Source organism: Nylanderia fulva, unplaced genomic scaffold, assembly GCF_048542155.1.
Source record: "Nylanderia fulva isolate GAGA-0341 unplaced genomic scaffold, ASM4854215v1 Scaffold67, whole genome shotgun sequence".
Lineage (NCBI taxonomy): Eukaryota > Metazoa > Arthropoda > Insecta > Hymenoptera > Formicidae > Nylanderia > Nylanderia fulva.
The window spans coordinates 171,582-186,643 of NW_028190775.1; the positions used below are offsets into that span (position 1 = coordinate 171,582).

General features: G+C 39.6%; 2 protein-coding genes across 2 annotated transcripts; both read left to right on the top strand.

The window, feature by feature from the left end:
- The first annotated feature begins 1,366 nt into the window (after positions 1–1,366).
- Positions 1,367–1,909, top strand: LOC146720546 (uncharacterized). Its single transcript, XM_085488282.1, has one exon. It carries the CDS (start codon positions 1,367–1,369, stop codon positions 1,907–1,909), a length of 543 nt encoding a protein of 180 aa, XP_085344408.1.
- Positions 1,910–1,932: 23 nt separating this feature from the next.
- On the top strand, positions 1,933–3,861 carry LOC114942139 (uncharacterized). The gene has a single exon (XM_029317448.1). It carries the CDS (start codon positions 1,933–1,935, stop codon positions 3,859–3,861), a length of 1,929 nt encoding a protein of 642 aa, XP_029173281.1.
- Positions 3,862–15,062: the final 11,201 nt, after the last annotated feature.

A 15,062-nucleotide genomic window follows, 5' to 3' on the forward strand; every position in this document is an offset into this window, starting at 1 on the left:
CAAGTTACTTTACTACATAAAAATCTCTTACAAACATATATATGTATCCCTTATAAACATTTTCTTATAAAGATCTTATAAACATTAAAATAAAACGTACGGATAAATACTATTAATTATAACATAGGTACTTATAATTTTGGAATTGTCACGTTTATATAAAATAAAATGTATTTTTAAAAATGAATTCTTGATCGATTCCGTGAAGAATGGATTACCATATAAAACTATAATTGTAAACATAAAGCGAAAGATTAATAATAATAAAATACTTAATATATTATTATATTTAATAATATATTTATATCTGTTTAGTTGATATCTGCTTATTGCTCTGTTTTTCTTCCTTTATAGAATATTTGATTACTTTCTTTATAAAATAGTTCTAATTTTTAATAATATTTAATTTTAGGCTACTGGGTGCTTCTGGGTGCCATATTGGATTGTAACGTCAGAGGCGAGAAACACACGTAAAATTTTTTAGATGCTATTTCAAAATAAAAAAATATTTCGATGAAACAGCACTTCAAATGGCCTTTTAGCACTTTCTTAAAAAATTGAAAATTATTCTTTTCCCTTGACAGTCAATCAACAACCGCAAAATAATCGTGATATCAGACTTTGACTGCGCATGTGCAAAGACTAGACAGACTGAACTTTGTATTACGGTCATTTTACAGCTGCTAATTGATTATAAATGAAAAAGCACAGTTTTGGGGTTTTTTAAGAGTGTGCCAAGCCATCTGAAGTACTGTTTCATCGAAATATGTTTTTATTTTGAAATAGAAATCTAAGAATTTTTAGCGTGTATTTTCTCGCCTCTGACGTCACGATTCCGTCATGGTCCATTCTCGCTTCCGACGAGGTACTAAGAGTCTTTCGTATTCTCTTTCCTGGTTTTATCTTCTCTATTTTTTCGTTGCCGAACGAAACGGAACCATTCCGCTGTAATGTTCTCAAAGTCAATTTCTATTACACTGCCATAACGTAAAGTAATTTCTCCTAAAAAATATATAGAAATATACATGTTTAAAAATAAAATATTTTATAATTAATTTAATTAATATTACATTAATTTTTTAATAACATACTTTGCATAATTTTGATGAGATATACATCGGATAGTTTAAAATTATTTCTTATTCCTTTTCATGAACAACATATGCACATTTATTTGTAAATGTTTTTTTTTTAAACTCTGTGAATATTATCTCGCGGGTTATTTCCACCTATTTTGATTAAAAACCCTTACTGGTAAAAAAGAAAATATATCTTGATGATAGGTCCTACGGTTCAGCAGGATTTGATATCAATTCTCACTCGTTTCCGCACGTTCGCGTACGTCTTTACTGCAGACATAGTTAAAATGTATCGACAGATACTTATTCATGAGTCACAGCTACATCTGCAACGAATATTGTGGCGCGAGAACTCGAGTTCGCCGGTCGGTACTTATGAGTTGCGTACCGTTACTTACGGCACGGGCTCGGCGCCATTTCTCGCGACTAGATGTCTTCAACATTTGGCACAAAAACATGCCCTCGATTATCCTGCGGGGGCACAATGCGTTCTTCGGGATTTTTATATGGATGACTTACTCGCGGGCGCCAATACATTGTCCGAAGCAGGGCGCATTCGTGACGAGGTGATAGCCTTATTAAGACGCAGACAGTTTGAGCTCGGCAAATGGTCATCGAATTGCCGAGAATTGTTACAGGGCATTAGTGACACAACGAGTGCGGAGGTGTCATTAGGCGATGAAGCGAGTTCGAAAATATTGGGAGTCGCATGGGATCCGTCCAGCGACGGATTTCGCTTCGGATACAATTGCGGCGCACCGACGGGTAGCATAAGAAGCGGACGATCTTGTCGGAAATCGCGAGTCTTTTCGACCCTTTGGGTTTATTAGGGCCACTGACAGTTGTGGCAAAAATGATCATGCAAGATACGTGGCAGGCTCACGTCGGATGGGACGAGTCGTTGCCGCAAGATTTGCATCAGCGATGGCTGAACGTAAAACAATTGACGCGCCTTCGCGAATTACGTGTGCCGCGTTTTGTCGGATTTCGGGCGGACGCGCGCAAATCACAGGTACACGGTTTTTGTGACGCGAGCGAGCGTGCGTACGGCGCGTGCGTATACATAAGAACGCGCGATTCCGACGGATACCGGGTGGAACTTTTAATTTCCAAATCACGAATAGCACCAATTAGAGCAGTTTCGTTACCGCGGCTAGAATTGAATGCCGCGTTATTGCTATCACATTTAATCGAGAAGATTCGCGCATCGGTTGATTTATCGAAATCAGAGATAATTTTATGGACGGATTCCACAATTACAATACAATGGATATCGTCGCCGTTGCGTAAATGGAACGCTTTCGTGGCCAATCGCGTCGGTGAAATTCAACGCCTTACTAGGAGATCGAGTTGGCGGCACGTGCCGTCTGTTCACAATCCCGCGGATATATTATCGCGCGGCGTCGACCTGGCGGGCTTAATGGAATCGACAATTTGGTGGAACGGACCTGCATTTTTGCAGTTGACTGAGGAACATTGGCCGGCCAAATTATGTGTCGAATTGTCGGGCGAGTTACCGGAACAAAAAAAGGTAACCGCAGCGGTGATATCCATACAACAATCGATCGTACTAAACTTGTTGGACAAACATTCCAATTTAGACAGGGCATTGCGAATCATCGCTTACTGTCTGAGAGTAGCGCGTTCGCGTACGATCAAATACTATCAGACAACGTTTATATCGCATCACGAAATAACAGTAGCTCTGCGAGTCGCGGTGAGGTGCGTACAGAGACATGCCTTTCCAAGGGAACATAAACAGTTAACCGAGGGTCGGAACGTTGACGGCGGAAGTCGGATTCTGTCATTGACTCCGTTTATAGATGAACACGAAATCATTAAAGTGGGGGGCCGAATAAGCAATGCAGCATTGCCATATGACGCGCGACATCCCATGCTATTGCCGAAGAGTCACCGATTGACAACCTTAATCATACAGCGAGAGCATGTAAAAAATTTGCATTCAGGCCTACAGGCCACAATGCATGCGGTGCGTCGACGATTTTGGCCTTTGGCGGCGCGTTCGGCTGTCCGAAAAACAATTCACAATTGCGTAACCTGCTTCAAGTGTAAGCCGGCTGTATCGCAGGCATTAATGGCAGATTTGCCCGCGCAACGCGTGACGGCTTCGAGACCGTTCACACATAGCGGCGTAGATTATGCCGGACCCATACTCTTGAAAGAGGGCAAGAGACGTAATGCCAAATTACACAAGGCGTATATGTCGGTGTTCGTTTGTTTCTCGACCAGGGCCGTACACCTCAAAATTGTAACCGATTTAATATCGGAAGCGTTCCTTGGCGCCTTTAAACGCTTTATATCACGTAGAGGCAAGCCGGCGTGTGTATATTCAGATAACGGCACTACGTTTGTCGGCGCGCGCAAACAAATAAAGAAGCTGTATGACTTGATCAACGACGACGACACGCAGTTTGCGATACGGTGTTTTATGCGAGACAATGAAATTAATTGGCATTTCATATCGCCCCACGCTCCACATGTCGGGGGCCTGTGGGAGGCGGCCGTGAAGTCGGCGAAATTTCATATTAACCGAATAGTAGGTAACGCGAGCCTCACATATGAAGAGATGCAAACCGTGTTATGCGAGATAGAAGCGGTTTTAAATTCGCGACCGTTGACCCCGTTAAGCGAAGATCCAAACGATCTGCATTGTATTACGCCGGGACATTTCTTGATTGGTGCAGCGCTAAACAGTTTCCCAGTTGCAGATCTTACGAAGGAGAATCCGGGCCGACTACTGCGATGGCAACGCATAGAATAGCTTCGGCAACATTTTTGGAAGCGTTGGAGCGCCGAATATTTACATACTTTAATCGAGCGACAAAAATGGAGGGTAGCAGGGGCCAGCAATTGAAGATCGGTCAGCTCGCCATGGTGCAGCAACCAGGCTTGGGGCCGCTGCAGTGGTCAATAGGCAGGGTGCAACAACTTCATCCGGGCCCTGACGGTATTGCAAGGACGGCCACATTAAGGACCGCGAAGGGTCAATTAACAAGGCCGCTAACGAAGCTAGCTATCCTTCCGATAGACGAGGCACCTGCCGATTAAAACGCGTGCTACACATTGTAAAATTTTAATTATGATTTATTTGATCAATTTTGACCTCGAGTAGATCGATCGCGAGCTAATGAAGATAATAATTTATTGGGACAATTTGACGAGACAATTTTTTTTATTGTAAATTGTGATGTGCGATAATGTCATTTTCAAGTTCTATTTATGTTACTATTTACTCTTTATTTATATTTCAATTTAAGATATCACATGTGTCTAATTGGATCGCGAATAATAATTCACGTGTTGAAGGCATGCCCTTCAAGGGGGGCGGGATGTTCGATACACGACCTATATGATTTACGCCGGACACCGATCGCGGTGATATCACTGTTTTCCTTCTCGTCTCGTTTTGGCGAAATTCGGCGTATTCCGAAAACACGGACGAGTGGGGAAATGAGCCTCGATGATCTCCATCGATATGTCCGTGAAATCACTTCGTTTCCAACCGTCGCGCTAATAACAAATAAGTCATTCATAACAACAGGCGAGCGAACGCACGAACATTGTACATCGATCTACTCGGCACCGCAACAATAAATCTCGATCTTGAGAATTAAATTTGATTGCATATGTTACGTGGATTTCCCCGTCACATCACAGTTTGGCGAGACAATACAATTAAGAGCATTACGGATATCAAAATACTCGCATTACGCATACGAGATCACATATTTTTCGTACAATTATTGTTTCATAACGCACTTGATTGTGGATCTTATAATTAGTGAGGTGTAATAGGAAAATTATTTTAATTTATAGGATGCGATTACTGTTTTATATTTTAACACCTGCCAACCTCGTAGTCAGAAAACTAAAGAGGATCGTTTTCCACAGTAACGTAAATGTGATGGCTTAGTGAGAATCATCTTAATGTTAATCTTACGACGTTTTATTTCGTTTACTCATATGATGTAACCGCGTTTAAATATGTTTATTAGACTTTTATACGTTAAACATTTAGACTTTGATGTTTTTAATTTGCTTTTTGTACTGCGCTGAAGAAGATCCGAAAAATTGGATCGAAACGTTCGCTTTTTCATTTGTTTTAACTTTCGAGTTTATTTTTATAATTTTTTTTATATTAATTTAAACTTTATTGTTTCTATCAGTACATATTAATTAAATGTAATAAATTTGTTTTTTTATAACCGTAATATTGCTTCTGCTCTTATTAGCCTTTTATATGTGTAATACTGTGGAATAAATAACGTTGAATAAACGATACCCGAATATAAGACACAGCTCGACAGTTCCGAATGCTTAGAGGTAGCGTTACAGCGATAATATTTATATTTATGTATTTCACGCGTAGTCATGTTTGCTTTGTGTGATTCGGCTCCGAATGCCAACGGTTTTGTCAGGACAAGTCAGTCGTCCTCGAGCGATGAAGCGATACATTTCGACGCGTGCTTTTGCAAAGGAACGAGCGAGAACTTCGTAATTCCGATCCTGTATTCTTTATCATTTAAATAAATTATATTACACTACATCTTTTGGGGGCTCGTCCATTTTGGATCGGATGAAACGGATTCGGAAGACGTGTGTCGTGTGAACGAATATTTTGAGTGACATTGCGAGTTTTGAGACGGTTGTGTGGCAAACGACGGTTGCGACGACGACGACGGCGATAGTGAGGACGACGATAAGTGACGGCATATGTTTCGCGAGATCATGTCTGACCCTAACGCGCTTACAGTAGTGGAATTAAGAGAAAAGTTAAAAACGCGCGGATTGCCGATGGCAGGGTCAAAGGCGGAACTCATCACGCGTCTTATGGATGCTGATCCGGCTGGCTCGTGGATGGCGGAGGAGCGGGAGCGTGACGGAGACGACGAGGATACTCATATTGAGCGAGTTGAAGTGAGAGACGATGCATTGCGACGGCGAGAGATCGAGTTCTATAGGCGCGAAAAAGAACTCGCGGAGCGCGAGCTTGAGCTGGCCCGACGCGAGATCGCGATGCTTCGTGACCAAAGACGAGATCCAGGGGCAGCGATTGTCCCGGACGCGGGAAGAGCGGCGGTTTCTCATGGGCAGCCACGAGTAAGTCTCACGATGATGAGGGACTTGCTGAGCGATTTCGATGGTGTTTCGAGTGACTTCGGCACGTGGGAGAGACAATTGAGATTTGTGAAGATGACCTATCGATTAGAGGACGATTGCGCCAAAATCCTCATGGGCATGAAGCTAAAGAAAAAAGCGTTCGAATGGTTCCACTCGAAGCCGGAACACATAAGCATGTCATTCGAGACAATTTTAGAAAAGTTAAGAGCAATGTTCGAACGTTATGAAAGTAAACTAACGATACGGAAAAAATTCGAGGACCGCGTTTGGAAAAAAGAAGAGTCGTTTCACGAATACCTTCACGATAAGACAATCATGGGCAATCGCGTACCAGTTGACGAAGACGAATTGCTCGAACATATCATAAACGGCATTCCGGATGATACGCTACGCGACCAAGCACGCATACAGGAGTTTTCATCAGCTGATTCGCTTTTGAGAGCATTCAGCAAAATAACGCTGCGGAATCGCAATGTGACTGGCGCGGATCGACAGGACAGGCGAGGTGCCGGACCGGCGAGAGGTGAGCGGCGTGAACGGATCGTCGGGTCTGGAGATTAGAGCGGCGGGGAAGGCGGCGACGGCAGGAGAGGGACGTCAGGTGCTGGGCGCTGTTTCAACTGTGGTGCCCGAGAGCATGTCAGTGCGAATTGCCCGACGAAAAATCTCGGTCCTAAATGTTTTGAGTGCCGTAAACATGGGCACATCGCATTAAAGTGCCCTAAAAGAAATGGTGAACTGAAGAAAACTGTCATCGCAGCGGTTTCACAAATAGAGCGTAAGAAATATACAAAGGACGTGCTAATAAGCGATCGAATTATCACCGCGTTAATAGATACGGGAAGCGACATATCAATAATGCGAGCCAGCGAACACGCTAGGGTGGGGTCACCGAAACTGCGCGCATCGGAGATGGAATTTTGCGGAGTAGGCGGCTATCGCGCGTCGGCTTTTGGCGAATTCCAAACAGAAATTATGATCGACAATTTTTCTTATTCGATACTTATTCGGGTCGTCCCGGATACCGTTTTACAGTATGGACTACTTATCGGCGCGGATTTTTTGGATACAGTAGAAATTAATTTAAGACGAGGCCTAATTTCCATTACTCCGATTTGCGATCAAGCTGTCGACGACGAGGCGCGGCCGGAGATATTCGCGATTGATGTGCGAGACGCGAGCGAGGTAGACGTATCGAACGTAAAAAGCGTTGAACATAGACATATTATAGCGAATCTGGTCGAAGATTACCGACCAAACAGAATACAGGAAGTTGACGTAAAAATGACGATTATTTTAAAAGACGACGAACCAATATATCAAAAAGCGAGACGGTTATCGCAGTTCGAAAGAGATATAGTTAACGCTCAAATTGATGAGTGGGAAAAGCAGGGTATAGTCCGACCTTCTACTTCCGATTTTGCAAGCCCCATTGTTTTAGTAAAAAAGAAAGATGGTTCACATAGGCTTTGTGTAGATTACCGAATGCTCAATAAAAAGATAGTCAAAGATCGATACCCACTTCCTCTGATCGAAGATCAGTTGGACAGACTTCAGGACGCGAAGGTTTTTAGTACCCTCGATTCAAAGAACGGTTTTTTTCATGTACGTATGGAACAAGCGAGCATAAAATACACGTCTTTTATTGTTCCGGATGGTCAGTACGAGTTCCTCCAGGTTCCTTTCGGTCTGTGTAATTCCCCATCAGTTTTTCAGAGATTCGTTAACACGATTTTTAGAGATTTAGTTAGACAAAAAATTTTATTGATTTAAATGGACGATTTAATTGTACTTTCTAAAGACGAGGATGACGGATTGAAAAATCTTGAAACGGTTTTGAAAACGGCCGGTCAAGCCGGATTAACGATAAGTTGGAGAAAATGTCAGTTTCTGCAACGAAAAGTAGAGTTTCTCGGATACGTGATTGAGCATGGAACAATACGACCATCCGAACGAAAGACCGGCGCAGTAGCGCACTTTCCTGAGCCTCAAAACGCACGACAAATACAGAAATTTTTAGGTCTAAGCGGTTATTTTCACAAGTTTATTAAGGGATATAGTATAATCGCACGACCGCTATCGAACTTATTGAAGGCTAATGTAAAATTCCAATTTAGCGCAGTTGAAAGAAGCGCATTCGAGCGATTAAAAAGTATATTGTGCGAGCGGCCAGTATTAAGCCTGTATCGAGTGGGTGCAGAAACCGAGTTGCACACGGACGCGTCTATGCACGGATACGGAGCAATTCTTTTACAAAGAAATAGCGAGGACCGTTTGTTACATCCTGTGTATTACGCGAGCGGAAAAACGACGTCAGCCGAAGAAAAATACACAAGCTACGAGCTGGAAATTCTCGCAATAATCAAAGCGCTTAAGAGATTTCGCGTGTATCTATTAGGCATAGAATTTAAAACGGACTGTCGAGCGTTTGCGTTGACAATGTCGAAGAGGGATCTTTGCGTACGAGTAGCTAGGTGGGCACTGTTGTTAGAAGAATTCCGGTACATCATTGAGCATAGACCGGGCAAAAGCATGACTCATGTCGATGCTTTAAGTAGAAGCCCATTGCCGAACTGTCTGGTGGTGAGTGAATGCGACGAGGGATTATTAGCACGACTAAGGAAGGCACAAGGAGAAGACAACAATCTGAAAAAAATTTTCGATACGATTGAGCGGGGAGAGTCGAGCAGCTACGTAATCCGAGGTGGAATCCTATACCGGGACACTGATGGCGATGTTCGCGTGGTGGTTCCAAAGGTCATGCGGCAGCAAATAATTAGACGGGCTCATGAACAAGGCCATTTCGGGGTGATCAAGACGGAAGCTCTGCTAAAAAGAGATTACTGGATTTTAAGCCTACACACTGAGGTCGAGAGAGTTGTGCGGAACTGCGTTGCCTGCATCCTGGCGGAGCGGAAGCATGAAAAATTTGAGGGCTTCCTGAACCCAATTGAGAAGGGCAGTGTGCCGCTGGACACATTCCACGTCGATTATCTAGGCCCACTACCGTCAACCAAGAAAAGTTACGTACATATCTTCGTTGTGGTGGATGGATTCTCGAAATTCGTTTGGCTGTATGCAACTAGGTCAACGGGTGCGACGGATGCGATTGAACGTCTGAGAAGGCAGTCGTTTATATTTGGCAATCCGAGAAGAATCGTGTCGGACAGAGGCTCTGCATTCACGTCGGGAGAATTCGAGAAATATTGCCGGTTGGAGAGCATCGAGCATCGGCTGATCACCACGGGAGTACCGAGGGCCAACGGTCAGATCGAGCGAGTGAATCGCACTCTCATACCGTTGCTGACAAAATTATCGGCTCCTAAACCACACGAGTGGTATAAATATTTGAATGCCGCACAGCTGTGCTTAAATGCGACATTACACAGAAGCATTGGAATGGAGCCTTTCCGCGTGTTGCTAGGCGTGCATCCACGCATTCGTGACAATCCCGATATTAAGCAGCTCCTTGAGAACGAATTTATCGATTCATTTAATGATGACCGAGAAGAGCTACGAGAGCTGGCCAAAAGAAATATTGAGAAAGTACAGAGAGAAAATAAATCGAGCTATGACAAAAAGAGAAAGGAGGCATCTCTCTATTGCGAGGGGGATCTTGTGGCAATCAGACGCACGCAGCAAGGCCCTGGATTGAAATTTGCGCACAAATATCTGGGACCATACGAGGTCATTAAGGCTCTGCGCAACCATCGCTACGTCGTGCGCAAAATTGGGGAGCACGAGGGACCCCTCCAAACGTCATCAGCCGCAGATTATATGAAACCATGGATTGACAACGACGATCTTTCTAATACGTCAGAGAGTGAAGACGAGGAGAAAGAGAATGAGCGGTCGGGACGACCACTCAGTCAGGAATGGCCGAGTGTGGAATAAATAACGTTGAATATAACGAAACACGAATATAAGACACAGCTCGACAGTTCCGAATGCTTAGAGGTAGCGTTACAGCGATAATATTTATATTTATGTATTTCACGCGTAGTCATGTTTGCTTTGTGTGATTCGGCTCCGAATGCCAACGGTTTTGTCAGGACAAGTCAGTCGTCCTCGAGCGATGAAGCGATACATTTCGACACGTGCTTTTGCAAAGGAACGAGCGAGAACTTCGTAATTCCGATCCTGTATTCTTTATCATTTAAATAAATTATATTACACTACAATACTTTATTTGAATTAAAGAGCATTTAATTGGTATATTGTTTATCACACGCAGACTGAAATAATGCGTTCGACATATTTTTCATTTTTTATGTACATCGAATTTTGGTTCGGTTTTGAAACAGTAAAGTTATTAAAGCTATGGATTAGGTTTCGGAAGATTATTATTACTAACAGACTTAAAATCAAATTTTATCGTAACTGTATGAATAATGGAATATTTCCTACACACATTAACAGCTCACTTAGTAAATATAAGATCGACTTTACCAACCATAAATCAAGACATAATTTTTTGCGTTAAAAATTATTATTTTTTCAAAGACTATTAAGAATAGAACTTAGAGATGTATATATGTCTACTAGAACGGCTCAAAATCAAAATAGACTTTCAATAGATTTTTATAATAACATTCCGATTCACGTTTGCAACGAATTTTTTAATAGACAAAGTGGTCCGCTATATACTCATTTTTTAAAAGAAAATGAAAGATACAATAAAAAATTTAATTTCTTACTACAGAAAAAATTAAACATTCGTGACATAAAACCGATACACTATACTTATCAATATAATAATTCAGATTCAAAACATAAGCTATCAATACAATCATGTCCTAATTATGTTTCTTTTAATAATAACGAAGCAACGCGGAATACCTCGGATAAGATAACGGACGTTAGAATAGATCCTACTTCTTTCAATAATACATGTCAAGATTTAAAACAGTTGAAAGATAAATGGTTTATCAATAAGTCTTCAATTTATATTCTCGATGATATCCAATGTTTTTTACAGTTGGGGAGTAATTTTAGTTTACCTTTTGACAACAGAACTAATTTAACGATTGAGTTTGTTAAGAGCATTGAAAATAACATTAGAAAATTACCGGTTAAAGAACGTACAATTATAAGGAATCGAACAAGTAATGTGATAAAATCTATTTCTACTTATTCTTATCCTACGAACAAAGCAAATAATACGCTTTCACATTTAAATCACATTACTAAAAATTTCTTAAAAGAAAATAAAAATCTTATCCTTACACGTGCGGATAAAGGAAATATAACGGTAGCGTTGGATAAAGATAAATATATACAAAGTATTGAGGACTTATTGAAAGATAATAATACATATACGTTGGTAAAAAAAGACCCTACTAGAAAATTGATAAACAGTCTTTATGACTTGTTAGTTCGTTGGAAAAATTCTAAGTTTATTTCAACTAATGAATACAGATTTTTGTTGTTTACTGATGGAACTCTCCCCAAAGTATATGGCTTGCCTAAAGTCCATAAAGAAAACTGCTCGTTCAGATTAATAGTGTCATCGGTTGACACTCCTCTGTATAACTTGGCGACTTTCCTGCACAAGATTATAGTTAAAACCTCCCAGTGCCTGAAGGTCGTGTTGACAACGGTTTCGAACTAGTGAAAAAATTGTCACAGATTCACATTGATAATGAATTTAAATTAATCTCGTTAGATGTTGTCTCGCTATTCACTAACGTCTCTATTGATTTGGCTCTTGAAAGTATTTCCTCTAGATGGGAATTTATTTCAAAGAATTGTAATTTATCAAAATCAGAATTTTTAAATGGAATAGGCTTAGTTTTAAATTCTACCTTTTTTATTTTTAATAACATTATCTACCGCCAAACTTTTGGGACGCCAATGGGTTCTCCTCTCTTACCAGTGATTGCAGATCTAGTTTTACAAGATCTTGAGAATAAATCATTACGATTGCTAAAATTCACACCCCCGATTTATTTTAGATACGTTGACGACATTGTATTGACTGTTCCATTGACTTTAATTGACCACACACTTATGATTTTTAATTCTTACCATAATAGACTCCAATTCACTCTGGAAACTGACGATAATAATAAAATAAATTTTTTGGATTTGACATTAATTTTAGAAAACAACAAGATAATTACTGACCGGTATTACAAGCCGACATTCTCGGGGAGGTATTTACATTTCTTTTCTCAGCATCCATTTTGTCAAAAGCGGGGAACTATATACGGTTTAGTGGATAGAACAGTTTTATTATCACATCCACGATTTCATTATAAAAATCTTGTTATCGTTGTCAACATACTTTTAAAAAACTGTTATCCGCTTGGCTTGATCTTCAATACTATTAACCAACGTTTAGTAATTTTATTCAAAAAGTTAAAAAATACCACAATTAACGCTAACAATAATAATAAGTTTGTACTAAAAAAATATTTATTTGACTTTTAAATAACGTATATGTTTGCTTCAGTTAAATTATTTTCGAAGGAATTCTAATTTTTCTTCGAGTGTAACAATTATATGATTATTTCAATAATTTTATTGCTTCCTCTCTAAACAAATTTGTTATTTTATTATAAGAACTTATCATTGTTTTGAATATTTTAATTCTTTCACACAAACAATGTTATTTTTTTATTCAAATTTTATTATTTTATTATTTTGCTAAATAATTTTCTTATTTCCTTCAAATAATAGTATTGTTTTATTTAAGAAAATTATTATGTTGTTTGAATAGTTTAGTTGTATCATAAGATTCTGTTTTGGCCAAACATCACAGCCACTGGCAAAACAGTGCTATCTAAAATAAAGAAAAGAATAAATTGTGATAAAAATTTGATACATAAATAGATTAGAATGTACATATGTTGCTACGTAAATAAGAATTTTGCAATGTCAGTAAAACTTCTATAACTATTTAAACAAGATAAACGTATTTCTTACCGTGATCAAAAAATAATAACACAAATTTATTTTAATTTTATTTCAACACATACGTAATTGTTTGTCACATACAAACAATGCTTTCCAATGATTAGAATACAGATGTAACGTTAGTTTACCTTAGGTTCACTCCCACTCTGTCACCGTAGCCGTCATCTTAAGAACGGATAGCTCACCACAAATAAGAAGAAGGCACGAGTTGGCGCCTTCCTGATATTTAGACCATAGACGTCAACAACCTCCACCATACTGCCATCTTAGATCCCCACCATACTGCCATCTTAGATCCACACGCACATCGCCGAGCGTCAAGATTCTTAAATACACAGATTGTCTCAAATATCCCCTCTTGCTGCGAGTTCCACCATCCAAAAAATTGCCAATGAGGCAACCTGTGTATTTAAGAATCTTGGCGCTCGGCGACGCGCACGGAAATATTTCTCTGAAGAAACTCTGAATTACTCTAAATTACTCTGAATAACTGTAATAAATCTTTAAAACTTTATGATTTTTTTCAAATAAGTTGTAAAAAACTCCGAAAAGATCTAATAAATTATGAAATCGGTATGAAAAACTCTTTTCTTTTGTAATTGGTACAAGCCATCGGAATTTTTCGGAGATTTTTCAGAATTTTGTTGAAATGTTTTCAAGATTTTCAGATGTTTTTCAAAGATTTGATACAGATATCCTGTAGAGAAAATATCTTTTCAGTTTTTCAGAATTTGTCAGATTCCTTTCATACTTCAATGAAATTCTTCTTTCTTACTTCAATAAAAAAGAAGAAGAAGACATAAGTTAACGTCTGCTTGATATTTAGACAAATAAAAGACAAAATCCCACCATGGTGGGAGCTAAGATGGCGAATTGGTGGGATTGTTGTCTTTTAGTGGTCAGGGACCTCTAAACACACGAGGTGGAACTAAGATGGTGGATTGGTGGGATTATTGTCTTTTAGTGGTCAGGGACCACTAAACACACGAGGTGGAACTAAAAGGGTGCGTTCGGAAACGTGAGATTTGGTGAGTTTCGGTGGAAAGGTAGTGGGGGTAGGCACTGTGTGCCTACGAGTGTCGAGTGTCTCCGAACGCCTTAATGTCTCCTCCTCCATAAATTGTAAGTTAAAAAACTTAAGCGTATCTTCGCATACAGGTACACCAAAGATATTGTTATCTGTATTATAAAATAATAATTACATTCGTTAAATACGCTAAATATATAGGTTTTAATATCTCTAAATATATATTAATCTCAATAAACAAAAAAAAATTAATAATGTATATAATGTTATTACAATATTTAATAATATACATATATGTATTTAAGTAACTCATGTTATTAATAATTCACTTTGTATGTCTTGCACACAAGAATATTTTTATCACGATCAAATAATGGAAGATTTCCATTCATTATCACTTGATGTCGTTCATTTATTAATGTTATATCAGCCATTATAATATACTTAAGAGATTAACTCTAAATAAGAGGTTATGAAATTCCTCGTATAAATACCAACACGCGCCAAATGGACACCGATTCTACCGACTTCCCGTACTATTTCATCGAGTGGGTTAGTAGCACTCGATGTATTCCTCTTACCGTTTCCGAACGACTTCACCCGAGTGCACACGAAGCATTTCCGAACGGCTGGTGTGTGTTAGTGTGCACACAAGAGGTGTTTTCGAACGCACCCTAAGATGGATTGATGGGATTGTTGTCTTTTAGTGGTCAGGGACCACTAAACACACGAGGTGGAGCTAACATGGCGGATTGGTGGGATTGTTGTCTTTTAGTAGTCAGGGACCACTAAACACACGAGGTGGAACTAAGATGATGGATTGGTGGGATTGTTGTCTTTTAGTGGTCTAAATATCAGGGAGACAATTCATGCCTTCTTCTTATCTGTAGTGAGCT